The 21405-nt window shown below is 38.6% G+C and overlaps 1 protein-coding gene across 2 annotated transcripts; it reads left to right on the top strand.

Annotated features, from left to right (window-relative positions):
* The first annotated feature begins 469 nt into the window (after window positions 1-469).
* Window positions 470-21012, top strand: SUB1 (SUB1 regulator of transcription). Of its 2 annotated transcripts, XM_049109404.1 has the most exons (6): window positions 558-578; window positions 1413-1472; window positions 3126-3198; window positions 5022-5144; window positions 16203-16311; window positions 18011-21012. In XM_049109404.1, exons 2-6 carry the CDS (start codon window positions 1441-1443, stop codon window positions 18088-18090), a joined length of 417 nt encoding a protein of 138 aa, XP_048965361.1. In that variant the 5' UTR covers window positions 558-578; window positions 1413-1440; the 3' UTR covers window positions 18091-21012. The 2 variants fall into 2 exon arrangements, with proteins under 2 accessions (XP_025292073.1, XP_048965361.1); XM_025436288.3 differs by lacking the exon at window positions 1413-1472 and having other exon boundaries at window positions 470-578.
* Window positions 21013-21405: the final 393 nt, after the last annotated feature.

The raw sequence follows: 21405 nt of genomic DNA, 5'->3' as shown, positions 1-21405 counted from the left end.
CCAGAGTTAAATACTGGGGATGGGGGTAAGGGCCATAAAATGGGCTTTTTCAGTATGGACATTTCACTTTAGTACAAGAAACATTTGGGCAGCCCGGGTGGCTCAGAGGTTTAGCGCCTGCCTTCGGCCCAGGCCCAGGGCGTGATCCCGGGGTCCTGGGATCGAGTCCTGCATCGGGTTCCTGCAGGGAGCCTGCTTCTCCCTCTGCCTGTGTCTCTGCCTCTCTCTCCGTGTCTCTCATAAATAAATAAAATCTTTAAAAAAAAAAAAGAAATATTTGTGGAACACGTGCAAAGCTCAATGTTGCTCCTTCCCGTTTCATTCGTGCCCTCATCCACTCACAGGTGAGACGCCATCTGCAGAGCATCTCACTCTCAAGGGACCGGCTCAGGACGAGGGCCGGTCCCTTTAAGGCCCTGGAAAGGGTTTCGGTGTTGGTTTCGGCGGCGAGGCCACGCCCCGTCACGTGTGCGCAGCCCCAAAGGGGCGGGGCCGGCGTCTCCGGGCTTCCGTCACTTCCGTTTCTCTGTCAGTTGCAAGCGAGCGAGCAGAAGGCAGTTCGGCCGCGAGAGTGGAGCGTGAGTGCCGGCTCCCCGCCCCCACCCCTCGAACCCGGCCCGGCCGCCCCCGCCCCCGCCCCGGGCCGCGAGCCGCCCGCGGCCTCTCCCCCGCCCGCAGGCCGCGTCCGCGCGAGCGGCGGCGCCGCCGGGCCTCGCCCGCCTCCGTCGCCGACCCGCGCCCAGGCGCTGCAGGCCCCTCGGCGCCACACGCTGGCTCCGGGCTTGGCTCTGGCGCGGCGGCCGCGGGCGGCGGGGGGCGGCGGGGCGCGGCCGGGCGGGGCGGGGAGCCGCGAGGACGGGGCCGGACGCCCCCCGGGACAATGCAGCGGCGGCGCGGACGCCGGCCCCCCCCCCGAGGCCTGGCTGGGGCTCCCGGGCCGGCGCCCAGGGTGGGGGGGCGTCTGGGGGAGGGCGAGGGCGAGGGCGGCCCGCGTCGGAGCGGGGCTGAGGGCGCGGGGGGAGGGCGGCCGGCGCGCGGGGGAGCTCACGCTTCGAGAGGAGAAAATGGCGCTTGGTGCAAGTCCCTCCCCTTCCACACGGTCTCCTCCGCACTTGGCCGCCTCCCACGCCCCCTGCGACCGGCCTGCCTCCCCCTCCTCAGCCGCCGCGGCCCGGCGTCCCGGCGGCGTCCTCGCGCGCGCCCCCCTGGCGGCCGTGGGGCCCCGCACGCTCGCTTTGCCCTCGTTAGTCCCGGTTGATGCTCACCTCGGCTTTTCCAGTCCTCCCTCCACGCCGTTCCTCAAAGACCGAAGATCCCCCCCCCCCCCAGTGGCGTTTTTGTATATTATTCTACGCTTTAGCATTTTAGCATCCCTGCCTGAATTACTGGCCTTCCTCCTTTTTCTTTTGAAGGGCGAAGATTCATGAAGTAAACGTGGGAATGTATCTTGTCCCGAGTTCAGAGTGGCTTCAGTTAGCATTACCTTTTTCTTCTCCTTTTTTTTTTTTAATGTTTTGTTTTGGTTTTTGTTTTTGTTGAATGGCCTTCTAATTTGGGTTAATTACGAGGTCGTTCTTTGAAATGATCTTAGGCTGCCCTCCCTCCCTCCCCCCCCCCCCCCCCCGCCTCGCCCGCAGCTTTTATTAATAGACCGTATAGTTATGCTTGACTGTTTCAAAGTGGGGAAAAAAATGGTTATGTCTAATTTAATTACCTTTTAAAAAAATGATTGTTGACGTTATTAGCTACTAGCGTAGAAAAACCTGAATTGCTTTTGGAGTTCCGGTTGTAAAATGGAGCAGTAGCAGCCATAGGATATAAAATGTGGTTCTGAACGCTGCTGGTTCACCCCCCCCCCCGCCCCCCGAATTTACTGTTCTCATCACGAAATTACCAGTTAAAATCAGCATGGCTGGTTGAGCATGTTTGAGCTTTTTGAAATTAGTGGCCAGGATCGGGATGGATGGCCCACTTCTTTTACCTTGACCTCCTCTTGTGGAACACATTTAGCGTTGGTGCCAAGGCAAGTTTAATCTGGAGAGCTGGATTCCTTAGTATTCTTTGAGGAGAAAATGAAGTGGTTTTTTTTTTCCCCTTTTATTCAACATTTACAGACTGTGTGCTGCATACATGGGGCCCTTTAGGGAGTACAAAAACTAATAGGACTCAGTCTTTTTGGAGATGGAGACAGCCTAAGATACTTTGATAATTCAAATTCGCCTGGTATTATCAAGTGCCTTGAAAAGAGTGTCCTGGAATGCTCTGAAATTTGGGCTTTAGCTTTCTTTTTTTTAAAGTCTCTGCAAACGTAGATACGCACAGGACTCTGTCCTGCTGTGCTCAGGCACTCAGTAAAAGTCTACTGGAAAGCAGGATACTGGGTTATGTACTATGTACCTCTGGGGGAGCTAGGGTCACAGTATGAATTTGAGAAAAGATTTTGCCCCTCCCCTAAGCAGATTCTTCAAAATTTAGTTATATTTCAGAGTGGAACATCAGTGTGAAATGTAATGAACTGTAAAAAATTATGTACAGCCGTGTGAACTCTGAATTAGTGCTTATTTTGATGGCATGGTCAAAAAGCCAAGGAAAATTAAGAACTTAAACAAAATATGAAAAAATAGGATTATACAGGCAAATGAATTACATCTGTATAGTGCAGCTGTTCCCCATGTTCTCTGAATGTTGAGGTCAGTTCATGCAGTGAATAATGCTGTTAGGTCTCATCAGTGAGAAATAGAAAGCAGTGCTGAGAATTTTCCTATTCCTGGTTTTAACAGAGATTGCTGTCAGCTGCCTTGTAATTTATCTTACTCATAAATCTCTAACTCGTCTAAAATGAAGTATAAAAAGACCCGATGGGCTTTGAGAAAGGGGTGTAGGAGTGTGAGATGTGTATGACATTGAATTCTTTCTCTTTGCGGGATTCTCCTGGCTAGTTCTGGGTGTTCTTTTCAATTGGAAGAGTATAGACTAAGAATTTTAGCATTGTGCTTAGCGTAACAACTCCAGTACCACAAAATGGTAGAACCATGGAACTTCCTGAATTTTTGCTTCGGAAGGAGTTAAGTCAAAGGTAATAGAACAATTTGTAAATTATTGTGTATAATGTATTTTTCTTTCAGAATGCCTAAATCAAAGGAACTTGTTTCTTCAAGCTCTTCTGGCAGCGATTCTGACAGTGAGGTTGACAAAAAGGTGACTATTAATGCAAGTCATTTCTCTGATACTTCATTCAGCAGTATTTCTCGCATTCAGGTCTGAAGGACAGTAAGGCGTATAGGAATGGTAATGGGAGAGCCTAGATGGGGGTCTCTGAAAGTGCACATGGCTCCTGGACCACTTGAAGGTGCCTAGGGTACTTGAACGAGCAGGCTCCTGGCCCCTACGCCTGACTTGACCAAATCTTTAGACTTAAAGGAGTCTCACATCAAGGACTTCTAGGAACCCTAAAGCTATAGAATTACCACCTTATTCTCTAAGGGGAGCAGCATTAGAATTAGGCCAGAGCCTCTGCCTTTATTCAGAAATTTGACTGCCTTCTCAGCCATTGATCTTTATCCAGCCCACTAGGATTACTTAAAATGTACCAAGCTTACATTTTAGGTTAGATTATTATTTACTCTGGTCCTCTCCTTTTAGTTAAATCAAGACCCAGCAAAGCTAACATGAAATTACTCATTTTGATAGCGGGCTTTTTTACATGAGATGACAACTCTGCTGAAAGTGTTGTATTCCGCCTAACTGAGCAACTCACACTGTAGTCAGAGCTTCCTTCAATGCGGAACTGTTTTTTATTTCCTAGGAGCTTGCATAATGATGTCTCAAGTTCATTTGGCAGTGTTAGTTAAGTGAGCTTATGGGAAACTCTTGGAGAAGATGGACCTTTAGGGAAATACAGAATATTAACCTAAAGGTTGGAATAAGACCTCAAAGAGCATACATAGCTATACTCCAGAAAAAAATATCTATTAGCTTTTTTTATTTGCACTAAGTATGGCTTTTGAATATTCATTTAATAAATTTTTACTGAGCTCTTATGTGCCAGTCCATAGAGAATATACAGGCCCTGATGTAAAGAAAAATCACTTTCTGCTTTATTGAGCTGAGTTAATTTTTGCTGTTTGTCCATAATAGTACTATTAATCCTATAAACACATTAAATACATTCATTTTTTTCAGTTTATATACATGTGTATATTTTACCTACTTCCATCTAATTTAGTAATATACTAACATTATTAGTTTTTACTTCCCATTAGGGAACATGACTGCCCTCTGCTGTTTAGGTTTGGAACTCTGCTGGTTTTCATTGGCTGTTAGGTTGTATTAAGAATGAGGCTATATAAAGTTTTTACAATGCTGCTTTATTTAAAACATTGTTTTGATTTTGAATGCTAATCTAGCATATTGCTGTCCACTTCCAGTGAAATTTTCTTTTTTTTTTTTTTTATTTGTGATAAGGGAGTTCTTGAGTTGTTGACTTCTAATGCCCGGTAGTAAATAGCTTTCTTAGCATATTCCTAAGTTTTCAAAGTCAATTTAAGTCCCTTTTGAAATAGGCAGGGCGTAAATAACATTCTAGATTAGAGTTAGTTGGTTATGTTTTTTCTAATTAATACATATCTTTTATAAGAAACAAGTTGCTAACTTTAGTAGACTTACGGCTTCCAAAAGCTTATTCAAAAGCAGCAGGCCTTCATTTCTATCTTTTTTACCCCCTTCCAAGGAAATCATATGTGGGATACTGGTCTAGAAAAGGATTGTTTCTCTGGTTATTATCACTGTGATGCCTGAAGTGGTTTTTTTTGGCTTCTGAGAACATATTTTGAAAACACTGTTAGATCTTAGCTCCATGGTTATATCGTCAAGTGAAACTTGCCTGTGTATATATTTATGGTTTTCTTTCTTAATAAATGCAGTCCTTTGATCTTTTAAGTCTTAAAAAGTAATGAAGTGTTGAACCTGAGATGTGTCTTATGTGTGCAAATTTTAACCATTATGCTTGTTTTTCTTTCAAGTTAAAGAGGAAAAAGCAAGTTACGCCAGAGAAACCTGTGAAGAAGCAAAAGACTGGCGAAACTTCAAGAGCCTTGTCATCCTCTAAGCAGAGCAGCAGCAGCAGAGATGATAACATGTTTCAGGTAATTTCCTTAGATCCAGAGGAATTGATCTGACAGATGTTAAAAGTAATCTAACATGTATCATATTAAGGATATTCATTGAAATACACAAACAAGTTCATAGAAATAATTTATAAGATGCTAGATTATTGTTAAAGTCTAGAAGCCTGTAGTTTGGCTAAGTGTAAAACAATTTAAAAGTTACAGACATCCAAAAAGATTGATAACTGCACATTTATTAGGAAGCAGTTTGGAGGAGGTAGGTCTAGTATTGGGCTGTGTGATATGGATGGGATATTACTGGAGAAGCAGCACCAATTTGGCCTACATAGTTTGGGCTTGTTAAGAAGAGGTGACGGGCACCTGGGTGACTAGTAGGTTAAGCGTTGGACTCTTGATTTCTGCTCAGGGTTCTGGGATGGATCCTGTGTTGGGCTCTGCCCTCAGCAGGGTGCTTGCTTGAGATTCTCTCTCTCCTCCTCTCTCTGCCCCTCCCCCTACTCATGCTTGCTCATGCTCTAAATAAACCTTAAAAAGAAAAAAAAAAAAAAAAAACCTTAAAAAGAAAAAAAAACAAAAACAAAAAACAGGAGAGGCAAATGGATTTACTGAAATTGGCCCTCTGTATATTATGGGGAATAAAATAAGATTGAAAATCTAGGTAAAGCAAGGGAAATGTTTCAAGGGCGGGGGGCAAATATTAGTTGAGGCCAAAATGTTGGACAGATTGAAGCTGCAAACATTTGACTTGTATACATGTATGCATATGTGTACACACATGTATGTATATATAAAACACATTATTTCATAATACATATTTTAAACTACATATTTTTAACTTTCTGATGGCCTTGAAAGATAATGCCAGGATTAAGGTTAAATACATATTTTTTATACATATTTTTAACTTCCTAATGGCCTTGAAAGATAATGCCAGGATTAAGGTTAGAATGGGAAAATAGGGGTTCTGGGTCACTCAGTTAGTTAAGGGTGTGCCTTTGTCCAAGGGCCCCACGGTTGGCCCTGGGATCAAGCCAGTCAGGCTTCCAGGAGGAGTCTGCTTTTCCCTTTTCTCTCCCCCTGCTTTTTTTTTCTCTTTGTCTCTCAAATAAATAAAATCTTTTTTTAAAAAAAAGATTGGGAAAATAGAAGTTGGATATTTTTACTCGCTTTTGCTTAGTTCTGTGTGTGGATAAGGAAAACACACGTAATGGCTATATATAATATGGAGCACAGAATATGCTAAGACAGTTTTCAGGTACACTGATCCCATGATAAATGGTAACTAAACTGATACTGTAATTTTCTTGACTAGTAATCATTTCACTATGACTATATCAAGTCCTGTATTTTTGTCAAAAAATATTAAAAGTATAGACAAAATGCAGATGAATTCTTTAGTTATGGGTAGAATAGGGGAGGAGACTAATTTGGTAGAGAACATCAGTCACTGTATATAAGGAAGAATTATGAAAGGGCCCTCATTTCTTTGAGTTGATAATAAGTTGAATGATTACTGTATTTCATCAGACCTTGCTGAATTCTGAGTGTGTAGTGATGAGCCAAGTAGATGTGGTCTCTGGTTCCATGGAATTTATGAGGATAAATATTATAGTCATAAAACACATAATTTAAGTTATGATAGGAGCTGAGACGTAAAAAGGCAGATTGTTTTAACAGAGAAGTTGCTCTAGGAATCTCTAAAGAAGTGATACTTGAAGCTTAAGGCATAAAGGAGGAGCCAGTCACATGAAGAGGGAATCCTTTTCAGAGTAGAGAGACTTGTGCAAATATTTTGTGGCTGGAGCTTGGGAATTCTGGTTGAGTGTAGATCTAGTTGGTAAGGAGGTTGAGGGGCAGGTCTTGTGCCATTTTCCTGTTGGAAGGTCATTTTTAGGAGTTTGAGTATTATTCTGAGTGCTGTGGGAAGCTCTCTTAAGGGGCAGAATGAAATGTGATATCTGTAAGAGGCTGTCCCTTCCTTTCATAGACTCTGTTATGTAGAATGAAGTACTGCGTTGGAATATTTTAACTTAATATGTGCCATGGAGGTAAAAACTTTCAAGTACCTGGGCAACTATCTTGGGCTTTTCTCTGATCTGTTCTTGTTCACCATACCCCTACCTTTGCCTGTGTAATAAGAGCATCTGTGTCATTTTAATGGGTTTTATCTTGTACATTGAAGAAACCAGGACCCACATTTAGAGATTGTATTCTGTTAGAACAGCTTGGGGAAAACCAGATCTATTTTTAGGGGATGGTTATTTCACCAAATAAAGTGAGTTCAATTTTAAAATCTCACTTGGAAAGCTTCTTGAACATCATACAGCTACGAGGCTCCTCACCCATTTGAAAGTGCCTCTAGGAGGAACCAGGTATTTTATTTTTAAAGTGACTTTTCAGAGATCTTAGTAGTGATAGGCATTCTAAGAGATAATCTTTTTTTTTTTTTCCTAAGAGATAATCTTTAGTTTTGTTGCCATTATAGCTTTTTCCTTGTAATGGTATTTTGGCTACAGAAAAATAGCTGGGTGGTAATACTTAATTTTAATTGGTTTAAGAGCATGTTAGAATACATTGGTTGTATAATATAAAACGAGGGCTTCATTTTCATTTGTAATAATGGTTTGATAATTTTATTAGCCGGGTGAAGGGTGAGGTTTTTGTTTTTGTTTTTGTTTTTTTTTTAGGGTGAGGTTTTTGGAAGGAAAAATTAAACTCGTGTTTTGTAAAGGGGTGTGTGTGTTTATAAATAGCTATGTGTTTTTTTGTGTGTGTGTGTGTTTTTTTTTTTTTTTTTTTTTTTTAACACCAAGAAAGGGCCTTGAAGACAGCTCACCAAATGGAACTTAAGACATTGCTAGCATCTGTCAGGACTCAAGTTCTCAGTTATACTTTGTCAAAAACAAATAGATCTAAAATCTAAATTAGAACTGTTTGGCTATTAGTAACTCTAAGACAAGATTTTTTTTTAAATCTCCATATCCATCACTTGAGAAATAATCGTCTGGTAAGCAGCGTACATAAACATAAGCAGCTCTTTAAATGTAATACTTGAAGAGAATTGTACCCAAGGAAAGTCATTGCACTGATCATTCAAACTCCAGAATGTTTTGGGCAGAATCTTGACTAGAGAGGAAATACTACTAGATGCTTGGCTTGTGTCTGGTTCCTTCAGCTCTGAATTTAAGAACTTGGTTTCAAAGAGACGTCATCTCCTTGAGGTAGGACTTACGTGATCTTAAAGACAGTCCAGAGACCTATTTGTAAAGATTTAGAACCTGTGTCCTAAAAGATTAGAATGTTAGAATGGTTGAGACAGGGGACTTGGATCTGTATGTTTCTTCAAAGGTAAACAAGGGTAAGTAATACTACCCTAGTTGATTTAATTATTTAAGGATAAACCTGATCCTTTAAAATTCTGTCATTACAGAGACAATTTTTTTTTTTTTAAAGATTTTATTTATTCATGAGAGACACATAGAGAAGCAGACACACAGGCACAGGGAGAAGCAGGCTCCATGCAGGGAGCCTGACGTGGGACTTGATTCCGGGTCTCCAGGATCACGCCCTGGACTGAAGGCGGCACTAAACCGTTGAGCCACCGGGGCTGCCCAGGACAATTTTTTAAAAAAAGATTTTATTTATTGGACAGAAAGCAAGTGCACGCACACAAGTTGGGAGTAGGAAAGGGAGTCCGATGTGAGACTCGACCCCAGGACCTTAGGATCATGACCTGAGCCTAGGGAAGACACTTACTGACTGAGCTACTCAGGAACCCCAACAGAGACCATTCTTAAGCTGGTGTGAGGTTGAGGGTTCAGATATGTATTCTAGAAACTCATGAAATTATTTTCTTCTTTGAATTTTTTTTGGTATATGAAAGAATTATTCATAACTTTCATGAGATCTCTAAAGGAGAAGTTAATCAAAAAAATTTAAGAATCAGTGTTCAATATAAAGTACATGCTTTTTTTCCCCCCTTGTTAAATTCCACATTATATGCATGTAAGATTATATGCATTCTGTCATCTGATTTTATTATTTCCTCTCCTAACACAATTATAGAGATATTTATTCTTCTCTCTCTTTTTTTAAAGAGTTTATTTATTCATGAGAGACACAGGCAGAGGGAGAAGCAGGCTTCATGCAGGGAGCCTGATGCTGGGACCCTGGGATCACGCCTGAAGGCAGACCCCCAACTGCTGGGCCACTCAGCCATCCCTCTTCTTTATTAATCTTGTCTATATATTATTCCTGCTCGTTTCTTTCTTTTTTTTTTTTTTTTTTCTTTCTTTTGGTGGCGGAAAGGGAGTTGGTGACTTTGTCAGCTTCATTTCTCCTCAAGGGAGTGATGACTGTTGGGCAAGTTCCTTTCTTTTTTTAATAAACGTTATTGAGAGATAGTTTATATATATAATGAAATGTGCACATTAAGCATAATTTAGTGAGCTGTGGTAAATGAACACACTCTTGTAACAAGGCTCTATTATCCCAGAAAGTTCCCTCTTGCCTTCCCTTTGCAGGCATTCCCCCCATCTGAGGTAACTACTGATCTGATTTTATCACTATAGATTTTTTTTGCTTGTTCTAGAAGCTCGTAGAAACAGAATCCTACGATTTGTATTGTTTTGGGCCTGGTTTTTGTTCAGCATAACATCTTGGGGCCAGTTCTTATTGTATCAGTAGTTCCATTTTATTGCTGAGTGGTATTCCAGTGTAGGATTATATAACAGTTTGTTTATCCATTCACTTTGGATAGACCTTGGGCTGTTAGGAATAAAGCTGATGGGAACATTCTTGTTCAAGTTTTGTGGATTTATTTTTTTCCTTGTTGGGTCAGTATCAGATGCATTTACTGGGCCATAGGCTAAATGTATGTTTAGCTTTATAAGAAGCTGTCAAAACTCTTTTCTGTAGTAGCTGTACCATTTTATGCACCCACTAGCAACATGTGAGATTCTAGTTGCTTAATATCCTCATTGGGTTTTGTCAGGGTTTAATGCTACTCCCCTAAGTTAATGGATATGTAGTAGGAGCTTGTTATAGTTTACTTTGCATTTGTCTCCTGTCTTAATCTTTTTTGGAAGATTTTGTACAAGTCTTTTTTTGTCCATTAAAAAAATAGAGGTCATTTGATTTATTGAGTTGAAAGAGTTCTTAATGTATTTTAGATACAAGTTCTTTGTCAGCTATAAGTATAGTGGATATTTTCTTTAGGTCTGTGGCTTGCCTGTTAATTTTCTTAGGCATTTTTAGGAAGTTTTAATTTTGATTAAATCAGTTTTTATCACTTTTCTTTTTTGGTTAAATTTTTTTTTTTAAGATTTTATTTATTCATGAGAGACAGAGAGAGACAGAGACATAGGCAGAGGGAGAAGCAGGCTCCATGCAGGGAGCCTGATGTGGGACTTGATCCCTGGTCTCTAGGATCATGCCCTGGGCCGAAGGTGGCTGTAAACCCGCTGAGCTACCTGGGCTACCCTGGGTAATGCTTTAATGACATTTCTCTACCTGCTCCGGAGGCCACACAAATTTTGCCAGTTTTTTTTTTTCCCTAGAATTTTTATAGTTTTAACTTTCATGGTTAGGTGTGTGATCCATGTCGAATTTAGTTTCTCTGTGTGTGGTGTGAAATAGAGGTTGAGCTCATTTCTGCCCCCACAGAGCTATCCAGTGGTTCTACACCATTTGTTGAAAAGACATTGACTCATGTTGGATTTTAGTTTTTTGTTGTTGTTTTGTTTTTTAAAGATTTTCATTTTATTCATTTATTCATTTATGAGAAAGAGACAGCAGGCAGAGGAAGAAGCAGACCCCTGTGGGAGCCTGATGCAGGACTCAATCCCAGGACCCTGGGATCATGATGTGAGCCAAACGCAGATGCTCAACCACTGAGCCACCCAGGCGTCCCTCATGTTGGGTCTTTGTAATGAAAATCTGTAAATATGTAAAGTATGTGTCTATTTCTGATCTCTTTTATTCCATTGGCCTGTATGTCTTTTACTTCAGTATCACAGTCATAATTACCGCACTTTTATAGTGAGTCTTGAAATCAGGTAGCAAAGGTTCTTTGACATTATTCTTCACCTTCAGGATTTTTGCTCTTCTTTGAATTTTGTATTTCCATACACATTATGGAATCAGGCTTGTCAAGTTTTACTGTAAACCTACTGGGATTTTGATTGGGATTGGGTAAAGCTGAAGATCAAATTGGGAATAGGCAGGTTGGCAGTGCCAGTGAACTGGCAGTCTTCCAGTTCATGAATATGGTGTCTCTGCATTTATTTAGATCTTCTTGAATTTCTGTTTTGTGAATTTCATTGTAGAGGTCTTGTTAAACTTATTCTTAAGTATTTTATATATATATTTTAAGGTCTATTTATTGAGAGAGAGAGAGAGAGTGTGCACATGCTGTGTGGGGGACCAAGGGAGGGGCAGAGGGAAAGAAGCAGACTTCCTGCTGAATGCAGAGCTCAGAGGGGCTCCATCCCATGATCCTGAAATTGGGACATGAGCTGAAACCAAGAATTTCAACTGATTGAGCCACCCAGGTACCCCTACTATTTTACGTTTTTTGATACTATCATAAATGTATTCTCTCTTCATTTTCCAGTTTACTGCTAGAAAAAATGTTATTATATAATTTAGTGTAAATATATGTGTATTGTATGTATATTTATTATAGGTTACATGTGCCCTTTTTAGAGACTTCTTATAACTTTCTGTGGTGGTGTTGATTTGTGAGTTTTAATCATCCTTTTAATTCTTTTTCTTTATTGTTAGTATCGCACTATAATACTGAAAACAGGTGGTGAGCATAGACATTCATGCCTTGTTTTTCATCTTAGGGGCAAAGCATCCTTCTAACTCTCTCCTTCCTCTGATGCCATCCACTGTTGTGTAAACTCTGGAGCAAATATGTGTACTGCTGTAGTTTTGCTGGTGTGGTATCAGAGAATGAAAAGCCATAGGGATAAACATGGTGCATTTTCCTGTAGGGCCCCCTCTTTGGGATGTTCATTAAAATTTTCTATGTTAAAATGAACACTGATACCCTGGGGATTAGTTACAAAATGCACAGTAAATTTTAGATTATAATAAGAGACTCAAATTTTGGTAGAGCACTATTAGTCTGTGTTTCCACATTTTCGCTTCCATCCAGCCCCACAGCTCTTCAGTGCTGGTGTTCTCTGAAACGTTAGCAAATTTTAGATTATCATTTTACTGATCTATACTTTTTTCTTACTTTGAATAGTTTCTTGTTTACTATATACATCAAAAACAAGGTATTTGGAAAGTGGTTAAGGACATTAAATTGTAAAATCACAAAGTTTTGGCTATGGATGGTCAGCTTTTTTTTTTTTTTTTTTTAATTTCAACTTTATTTGGCTAATGTGTTCAATTCCAGTATCATGGTAGAAATGGCTGAAGAGGGATCCCTGGGTGGCGCAGCGGTTTGGCGCCTGCCTTTGGCCCAGGGGCGGCACGATCCTGGAGACCCGGGATCGAATCCCACGTCGGACTCCTGGTGCATGGAGCCTGCTTCTCCCTGTGCCTGTGTCTCTGCCTCTCTCTCTCTCACTGTGTGCCTATCATAAATAAATAAAAATTAAAAAAGAAAAAAGGCTGAAGAATAGCCTTCATGTGGTTTAGCTCAAGCACCCTTGGGAGGAAGAAAATGCCGCTTCTGTTAATCTGTAGCAAACAAAAATATTTATAATACACCTCGATGAAGTCATGGGTAAAGGAGCTTCTGAGAAGTTTCTAGGGAACAAGGGTAGAAATTAAAGTACCTAGCTATCCATTTGTTGTGTGTTCATTGTATTGTTCCATGTTCTTTAAAATAGTTGAATAGTTGTTTGTAGTAATTTGAGTAGTAAAATGCCATTAATATACTTACAACATGTTTGTCTCTTTAAAAGAAAGGTTTGTTTTCAGTCTTTTTTATTCTTTTTCTAGTGAGATTTTAAAGTTTTAAGTCTATTTTCATATTTTATTTTTTTAAGGATTTATTTTTATTTATTTATGATAGACATAGAGAGACAGAGACACAGGTAGAGGGAGAAGCAGGCTCCATGCCAGGAGCCTGATGCGGGACTCGATCCCAGGACTCCAGGATCGCGCCCTGGGCCAAAGGCAGGCGCGAAACCACTGAGCCACCCAGGGATCCCCTATTTTCATATTTTAGATTCTCAGGAATACAAGCCTTGTAGAAGAGAGTAGTGGCAGTATTTTTTCTGCTTCTGTGTTTTTTTTTTTTTTATTTTTTTTTATTTTTTATTTTTTATTTTTTTTTGTCCTTAGCTCAAGAACCTACAAATTCCAGAGTTCTCTTCCTGGTTTTTCAAGTCCTCTTCAGTATAGCTCCATCTGTTCAACCTGTCTTGAGTCTCAGCAGTGTTTTATCTTTCTGTTAGTCCCTTCTATGCCCTTGTCATTTTTTTCTTTTACTTAATTAATGAGCTGTTATGTTCAAGGTTAGGTCCTAATACCTAAGGTCTCTGTCACTTGCTCAAGCCCACTCCAAACTGTTACTTGACTTTTCAGTATCACTTTATTTAGTAGGGTTTCAGTACATTTTAATATATATATTCAGGTAGCTGGTGGGCTTACTACAGAGTGGGTTTACTGTAAAAACCAAAATGAAACAATGTGTACAGTTCAGTGCTTAGCTACCTAAGATACTTCTACATTTCTTAGTTACTAAATCAGCATTATAAATCACAATTAACAATTTCACTATGATAATTGTTTTGTTCCTATTTAATTTATCCATTAAAACAGTTTACTGGGAACCCAGTATTGATAGGCGCTGGAGGGGGCGGCGGGCAGTGCAAAGAAGACTGTATAAAAATTAAGCCATTAAAACTGACAATAAGATCACTGGTGACTTTAGGCAGTGGGAGTTCAATGATTAAAAACAGTATTTTTTTCCTTTTAAAATTTAGCAATAAAAGGAAGAAGGAAACATGGAGAAAGTTATAAAATGTTGCAGTGTAGAGAAATGCTTTATTGAAAAAGGAGAATGAGCATGTTAGCAAATGGTAGATAAGAATTTCTCCAATGGAAAGAATTTTCATATGCAAGAAATGGCATAGGGAAAGTAAAGAAATTTTAAGAACTGATCATGATGTGAGTACAGAGAAGAGAGATTTGAAGGCACTTACCCATACGCATTGGACTTTATTTTCTCCATAAAGCATGGGGCATACCCTGGAAGTAGGGGCATGAAACTTATGTGAGGGTAGAAAACTAAAGGAAAATGAACCAGATCTAGCTGGGATAAGGAAAAGCAGTCTAAGAGGACATAGGCAAGATGGATGCCAAATAAAATTTACTGATCAGCACAGCTGTGGTCTACAGTAATATTTGATATCCCAATAAAAAGGATTATTTAATAATCAATGGACCCAGTTGGAAGAGAAAGGAACAGGTTAAATCCAGAATCTTTACATGTTAATGTGTTCCAAGCACAAATATCACAGCCAGTTTTTAGTTAAAATTGAAGAATAGTCTTAGAATGAGTTAAAAGTTTTGATCAGAAAGTATGATTTCTTAGTTGGGGTGTTAGTATATTACAGTAGTGTACGACATCCTGGAAAGTGCTTCCAGACATTTTGTTGAGTAAAGCCTTTTCCTTCCCTGTGAAATTTGTAGTTGTTAAACACAATATAAGGTTTGTGAAAAATGGTTTTCTATGGATAGTTTTAAGTTCTTAATTTGAGACTGGGTGAAGTATTAAAGATGTTATTTGAAATGAATGTCTAAAAGGAAAAGCTTTCTCATGTTCTGTTTGCTGGGTAACTGGATTCTTAGAATGGTATATAGCTAGTGGGGCCTGGATTCCTTGTGGTTATAGTTGGTACTGCAAAAGTTTACTTTCTAATGATTTTTATTGTAAAAAAGACAACCTAAAATTTACTATCTTAAGCATTTTTAAGCATACAATAATAGTGTTACATATGTTCATATTACTGTGAAACAGATCTCCAGAACTCTTTCCATCTAGCAATACTTAAATAACTCCCCTTACCTCCTCCCCTGGCCCCTGATAACCTCCATTCTGCTTTTCTCTCTCTGAATCTGACTAGTCTAGGCTCTTTTGTATAGTGGAATCATACAATATGCATCTTTTTAAAAAAAGATTTATTTATTTTAGAGTGAGAGTTTGAGTGTGGTGGGGAGGGGCAGAGGGAGAATCTCAAGCAGACTCCCCACCCAGTGTGGAGCCCTATATGGGACTCCCATCTCATGACCCTCATGACCTGAGCTGAAATCAAGAGTCGGATGCTCAACTGACTGAGCCACCCAAGTGCCCCAATATGCATTTTTTTGTGAGTGGTTTAATTCACTTAGCATAGGTCAGCAAAGTTATCCATGTGATGGCATTTTCTTTTTAAAGGCTGAATAATATTCCACGGCATGTATATATACCACATTTTGTTTATCCATTCTTCTGACAATGGATATTTGGGCTGTTTCCATCTTTGGGCTGTTGTGAGTAATGCTGCTGTGAACATAGGTATATAAATAACTATCTTTTCAAGACCTTTCATTTTTTTTAGGTACATACCCAGAAGTGGGGTTGCTGGATCATTTCGAGATCATATATTCTATTTTTAATTTTTTGAAGAACCTCCATACTGTTTTTCATAGTATTGCTCTGTTTTACTAATGATTCCTTTAACGTGAATGTGATTGAAAGTATGAGATGTACTTTAATTCTATCTTTTTAAGAAAGGTTTCTTAACAGTGACCTTTCCTTTGGTTGTAGTTTTGATACTGAGAATAGTAGTTATTTTCATGATTAAAAGTAGAAGGAATGTGCAGCAAGTTGTGAATATAAGTATGGACACCACTGTTGAAAATGAATACCTTGGGATGCCCGGGTGGCTCAGCGGCTGAGCGTCTACCTTCAGCTCAGGGTGTGATCCTGGCCCACACCCACATGGGGCTCCCTGTAGGGGGCCTGTTTCTTCTTCTATGTCTCTGCCTCTCTTTCTGTGTGTCTCGTGAATAAATAAATAAAATCTTAAAAAAAATGAATACCTTTCCATGTTTTTATTTCTTTTGCAGATTGGGAAAATGAGGTACGTCAGTGTTCGGGACTTTAAAGGGAAAGTCCTAATTGATATTAGAGAATATTGGATGGATCCAGAAGGTGAAATGAAACCTGGAAGAAAAGGTGAGATTTAATTTCCTGAATTTGGTCCTAATATGAGGACTAAACTAAAAATAAAGTAACCTACCTTATTTGAAACAAATAATGTTGGCAGTGCATTTGGAGCATCCTCATTCAGTTCATGAGTAGTAGTAATCTTTTAGACATGGTATTTAACTTATTTTAGTGACATATCTTAAATAGCTGTTGGAATACAACCCAGAAAAAATTATACCCCTAATATCACTTCATTTGGCTGCTAATTTGCTTGGATAGAACTTAAAAAAAAAATTTACATGAGTTCTTGGGTAGACATTATCTGGGAAGTTGTAAAATTAGGAATCAAAAATTCTGGTTTACAGTGTTTCCTTTGGGTTCGTCTCCTGAAGGATATCTGTTGGGGGGTGGGGGGTGAGTATCCTTTTAGTGGGTCTTTGTCCTTTTTCTGTTGTGCTTCACCCAGTCCCAGGCATATCTGCATCGTAGACGCATACTTCTCATATAGCTAGAGAATGTTTATGTACTAACAAATTCATATATTTGGGTAGTTGGCTGTTACAGGTTGATCTTTAGCTAATAAAAAAATACCTCCTTATCATCTTCTACTCTGCCTGTTTGTCATCTTGAAGGACCACTTGTTTGCTTCATACAGATCTTAGGTTAATTGAACCTAACCTGTTTTCTTATTCAGGGCTACTGCTGGATTGCTCATTCAAGTCATTTCATTGTGCCCTATGCCAGATTTCTTTTTGTTCCTGCAAATGTTTACTAAAACAATTTGATAGCTTTAAAGTCCTTCCAAAGTGTTGACCCACTATGTTCTTCTGCCTTCCTCTCAATTTCATGGTCTCCCAGCAGTTTTCTGAGAAATACAGTAATTCTTCCACTTCTAGTTTATTTCTCTGTTTAGTTTATTTCTCTGTTTGTATGGGTCAAGTATTAGAATATTAGAAGTTCCAAGTGCAAAGTACTTTCTCTTCACATTTTTACCTCTTAAATAGAAAAGACCTGTTATTAGCTGACATTTTAAATGTTTACTTATGTGTCAGATGATAGGCTTTTTATTCAGAGTAACTCATTTATTGACTCACAACACCGCTTTGAGGTGTAAATACCATTTTACTGGTGAGGAGACTGAGGCTCAGATAATATCCCTGCCCCCCCCCCCCCCCCCCTTTTTTAAGGTCATATAGTTAGTGATAGGGAGGCTGGTATTTTAACCCGGACAGCAGGACTCCAGAATGCATTTTTAACCACTGTGTACATTCTGAGAACTCCTGTTTGGGTCACATCCCAGGAATTTTTCCAAAATGAAATGAATGCTTCTGGGAGAACTTAGCACAAAGTTGTTCACCTTGAATTCCTATAGAAATTTTGAGCAAATTTTGGAACCAATTAGATACAGAAATGGAGTGTCACATGCCAAATCTGGACCTGGCCACTTAGGCCTGCCTGCTTGGTTGCAAGCTTTTGTGAGTTACATCTTCAAATCATTTGTTCTCACAGGCTATCATAAGTATTATGCAGGATACAATGTTGGACATAAAAATGAACATAAGACTGGTCTGCTCGGGTAATTGTGATGAATATGTAATTAACAATATTTGACTCTCAGTATGGTACCATTGGCATTTGTCTATAAAAAAGTATTTTAGTTGGAAGTATGAAAATTGTCAAAGCTTAAATAGATTTCTGACTTTAAACTTTTAAAACTTTGTTTTAGGTATTTCTTTAAATCCTGAGCAATGGAGCCAGCTGAAGGAACAGATTTCTGACATTGATGATGCAGTAAGAAAACTGTAAAATCAGAGCCATATAAAACCTGTACTGTTCTAGTTGTTTTAATCTGTCTTTTTACATTGGCTTTTGTTTTCTAAACGTTGTTTTCCAAGCTATTGTATATTTGGATTGCAGAACAATTTGTAAGATTGAATACTTTTTTTTTATGTGCATTATTAAAAGTGTTCTGAGTGAAGCTAATTGTCAACTTGATTAAGGAGGATTGCTTTGTGCCCGCCACCTAGTGTAAAATAAAATCAAGTAATACAATCTTAACTGTTGTGGCCTTTTTTCAAAAGAATTGGTACTGTTTAAGGCCAAAAGTAACAGTTTATAGACCTGTTAGTTTCACCATGGCTTTTACATTCAAAAGGATTTGTATTGCATTGAATTTATAAACTCTGACTTGTGAAAACCATAGTTGATCTATTCTCTTCCAGCCCAATGTCTAGACTTGTTGGTATTTCCAGTGATATTTCCCTTCCCCCCCTTTTCTCTTTACATTGTTTTCCTTTTGTAACTTGTCATGTTCCGTTTTCATTTCACTTTTTGCTCTTTTTCTTGAATATATTATACTAATTTGGAAAGTCAGTGAAACTGTCAAAATGTTAGTTATCTCAATAAGGTACTTGTAATTAAAATATATGAGAACTACAATCACTAATTCTACTGTATTAAATATTAGGAGATATAGTTTGATAAACATGGCTTGTATGAAAACTGAGCAAGTAAGTGTATGTCGTTACCTGTAGTGTTCTGTGTAGTTACCTTATTGCTTAGTCTGCAGAGAATAATGACTTAGATGTCTGATTTGCTTTCACTTATTAAACTTGTTCACCATGGGATGATGTCTATAAAAAATCAGATACTGTTATATTAGATTAGGATTTAATAAAAATTGTGAAAGCTTACTGGCCTAACATTTTATTTTGTAACATCGAGTATGGATTATATATAGCCAGGAATATCACTGAGCTTTACTGTCATAGTAGGTCATGTGGTTAGTTTTTGGAAGAAAGAGTATATGGAACATATACTTCTGTTTTTTGGCCTTTTCTTAGTAGACTTGATTCCTTTGCAGTTAGTCTACTGAACAGTAGTATTCTAGACTTAATGTTACGAAGTTTTAGCAGGCACTCTGAAATAATTTTCATTGAAGCATAGTGATAAGCAGATCCAGATTGAGGCACAGATTTCAGGGGCTTTGCAGCAATAAACACGGCATAGTGTGCCTTAGGAGAATTTAAGGGAACTACAACTGAAATGAAAGAAAGTGGCAGTGAAGAAGAAGGAATTCTCTTCAAACTAAATGAAACACATGATATTTTGATCACATTTATAGAACACAATTCTAGATGGAATAGTTGAAAGGTTTAAAGACCTGTAAAAAAAAATTCTTGGTAACATTGTTTTTGGTAGCTAATCTTAAATGGTTTATTGCCATATCAGAGAGTTGCACTATTATACCAAGTTTGATTACTGCGTCTAAAACATTTTATAGTAGAATTGTCGAGGACTTGATTTCAAAACTAGTTGCCAGGATACACATAGTTACTACATTTTTTTCTGGCAGCTGTTCTGTTTTGAGTATGTTTTTACAGTTTTTAGATAATTTTTCTAGTGTTTTTAGCATTAACCCTAATAGGTGCATAATTGGGGGAATCTCTCCTGGTATTTTAGCCTCCTTCAAATAATAGGTATCAAAAATGTTCAAAATGGTATTTTAGACAAACTATACTTGATTGAAAACTTTCCCCTTATTTGGGAACATATATGTTCTATTAACTTAATTGGATGGATTTTTAAAGTATTCCTTTACTGCGTATACAGAAAGGATATTAGAACTCAGAACTTTGATTTTGGTGTAGTTGAAGAGGAGAGGATGGGTCGATTTCCTAGGTATATATGAATTCAGGGTGTATGCACATTTTGAAGCAATCTGCTAATACAGGGATGGTGCTGAAATCTCTTACCTAGGCATTTTCTTAGCTGTATAGCATTATGTCATTAAAACCTTCATATAAGGAGTGCTTCCCTGACATATTTTGATAAGCTGACTGCTGAATTCATTTGAATCTATTACTGGGTATGCAATATACAGAAATTTTTGTCTTTTTTTGGGTATAGGAAATGAAAAGGTTTAAAAGAAGAGACTGGTTAATTGTACTGAGAAGTTAGAGGACTGAGGTTTCCTGTTTAAACTTCCCTTCTTGGTAAGATTTCTTCCAGGAAGAAAACTTGGCATTTTAAGGCAGCGGTTTTTTACTTTGTAATGCCAGAATGAATTTAATTAATGCCAGCCCTGAGTGTACTTGTAGAAGAGTTTTCCTAATGGGGTTATCTTCTTTATCTTTTAAAGTATGAGTAGCTTTTGAGCAATTTCCAGTGCTGTTGGCATTTTGCTTAAAGAACAACCATTAAAAAAGAAAAACTATAATTTGATTATTCTCTTTTTCTTTGCTTCATAACTGCTTTTGAAGACTACTCCTACCTCATTAGCTCGTCACGTTACTGTGATGATGTACGTATTTCTACATAGGAAAAAAAGACTTCGGGAAAAAAAAATATGTACATCCTGGCTTGGCTATTGAGGGGAGAGAGAACTGAGTGTTACTTATGTGTTTCTGATTAGGGATGTCAGGAGAGCACTATAAAGTTTGAAATTTTTAAAAAGTGCTGGCTAATCTTTAGGTATCTCCTAAAATTCTTTGCTATTTAGTTTTTATAGAAAGTAATCCAGTGAAACACTTAAGTTTTTTTTTTTTTAAAGTGGTATTTTCCAGATAAAGTCTAAGGGTATAAACATTGGCTTAGTCACAAATATGTAATTCTGTAATCGTGGAATAACCTGTGTGCTTTGTTCGGTGCATCTTCCATGGAGATGTCAATGAATATAGTATTCCATCTGTGAATATTTTAAATGTTCAAATAAAAATCAGAAATGTGCCCTATGTGTCATCCCAGTTTCACAGACCTAAAGACGAATGGCTTAGTTACCTGTTGAATGGGTTTTGTTTAACAAATAGAATGCCTTCCTGTGTGAGTGCTTTTGGAATGTGAATTCTTAGCATAAATCTTCTGAAGACCTCTGGGACCGGACCGGACTGGACTGGATGGAGCAGGGTGGGGTAGGATGTGCAGGTTGAGGTGGTGTGGGCCTGTTTTCCCCATCTGTCTAATCCAGGTGGAATAATGCAAATTCTAAGGTGTACAGAGTCTCTTCTCCTTTTTTAACCTTTTTGTTTTGTGGTCTGATTATTCCTTGTTATACTTAACTACATTGAATGCTAGACTCCATTGAGTATTTTAAACTTACATTTTCATTTAGAAAGTGTCTCT

The sequence above is a fragment of the Canis lupus genome, chromosome 4 (genome assembly GCF_003254725.2).
Source record: "Canis lupus dingo isolate Sandy chromosome 4, ASM325472v2, whole genome shotgun sequence".
Taxonomy (NCBI): domain Eukaryota; kingdom Metazoa; phylum Chordata; class Mammalia; order Carnivora; family Canidae; genus Canis; species Canis lupus.
The sequence above is the reverse complement of the archived record's forward strand: the minus strand, read 5'-3'. Positions and strand labels throughout refer to the sequence as shown.

Excerpts from the sequence above, each read along its gene's own strand:
- SUB1 (XM_049109404.1), top strand. The coding sequence starts at position 1,441 with ATGTATCTTGTCCCGAGTTCAGAGTGGCTTCA. Across the intron at positions 1,473-3,125 it reads CCGAGTTCAGAGTGGCTTCA|AATGCCTAAATCAAAGGAAC; the intron begins GTTAGCATTACC and ends TTTTTCTTTCAG. Across the intron at positions 5,145-16,202 it reads GAGATGATAACATGTTTCAG|ATTGGGAAAATGAGGTACGT; the intron begins GTAATTTCCTTA and ends TTTCTTTTGCAG.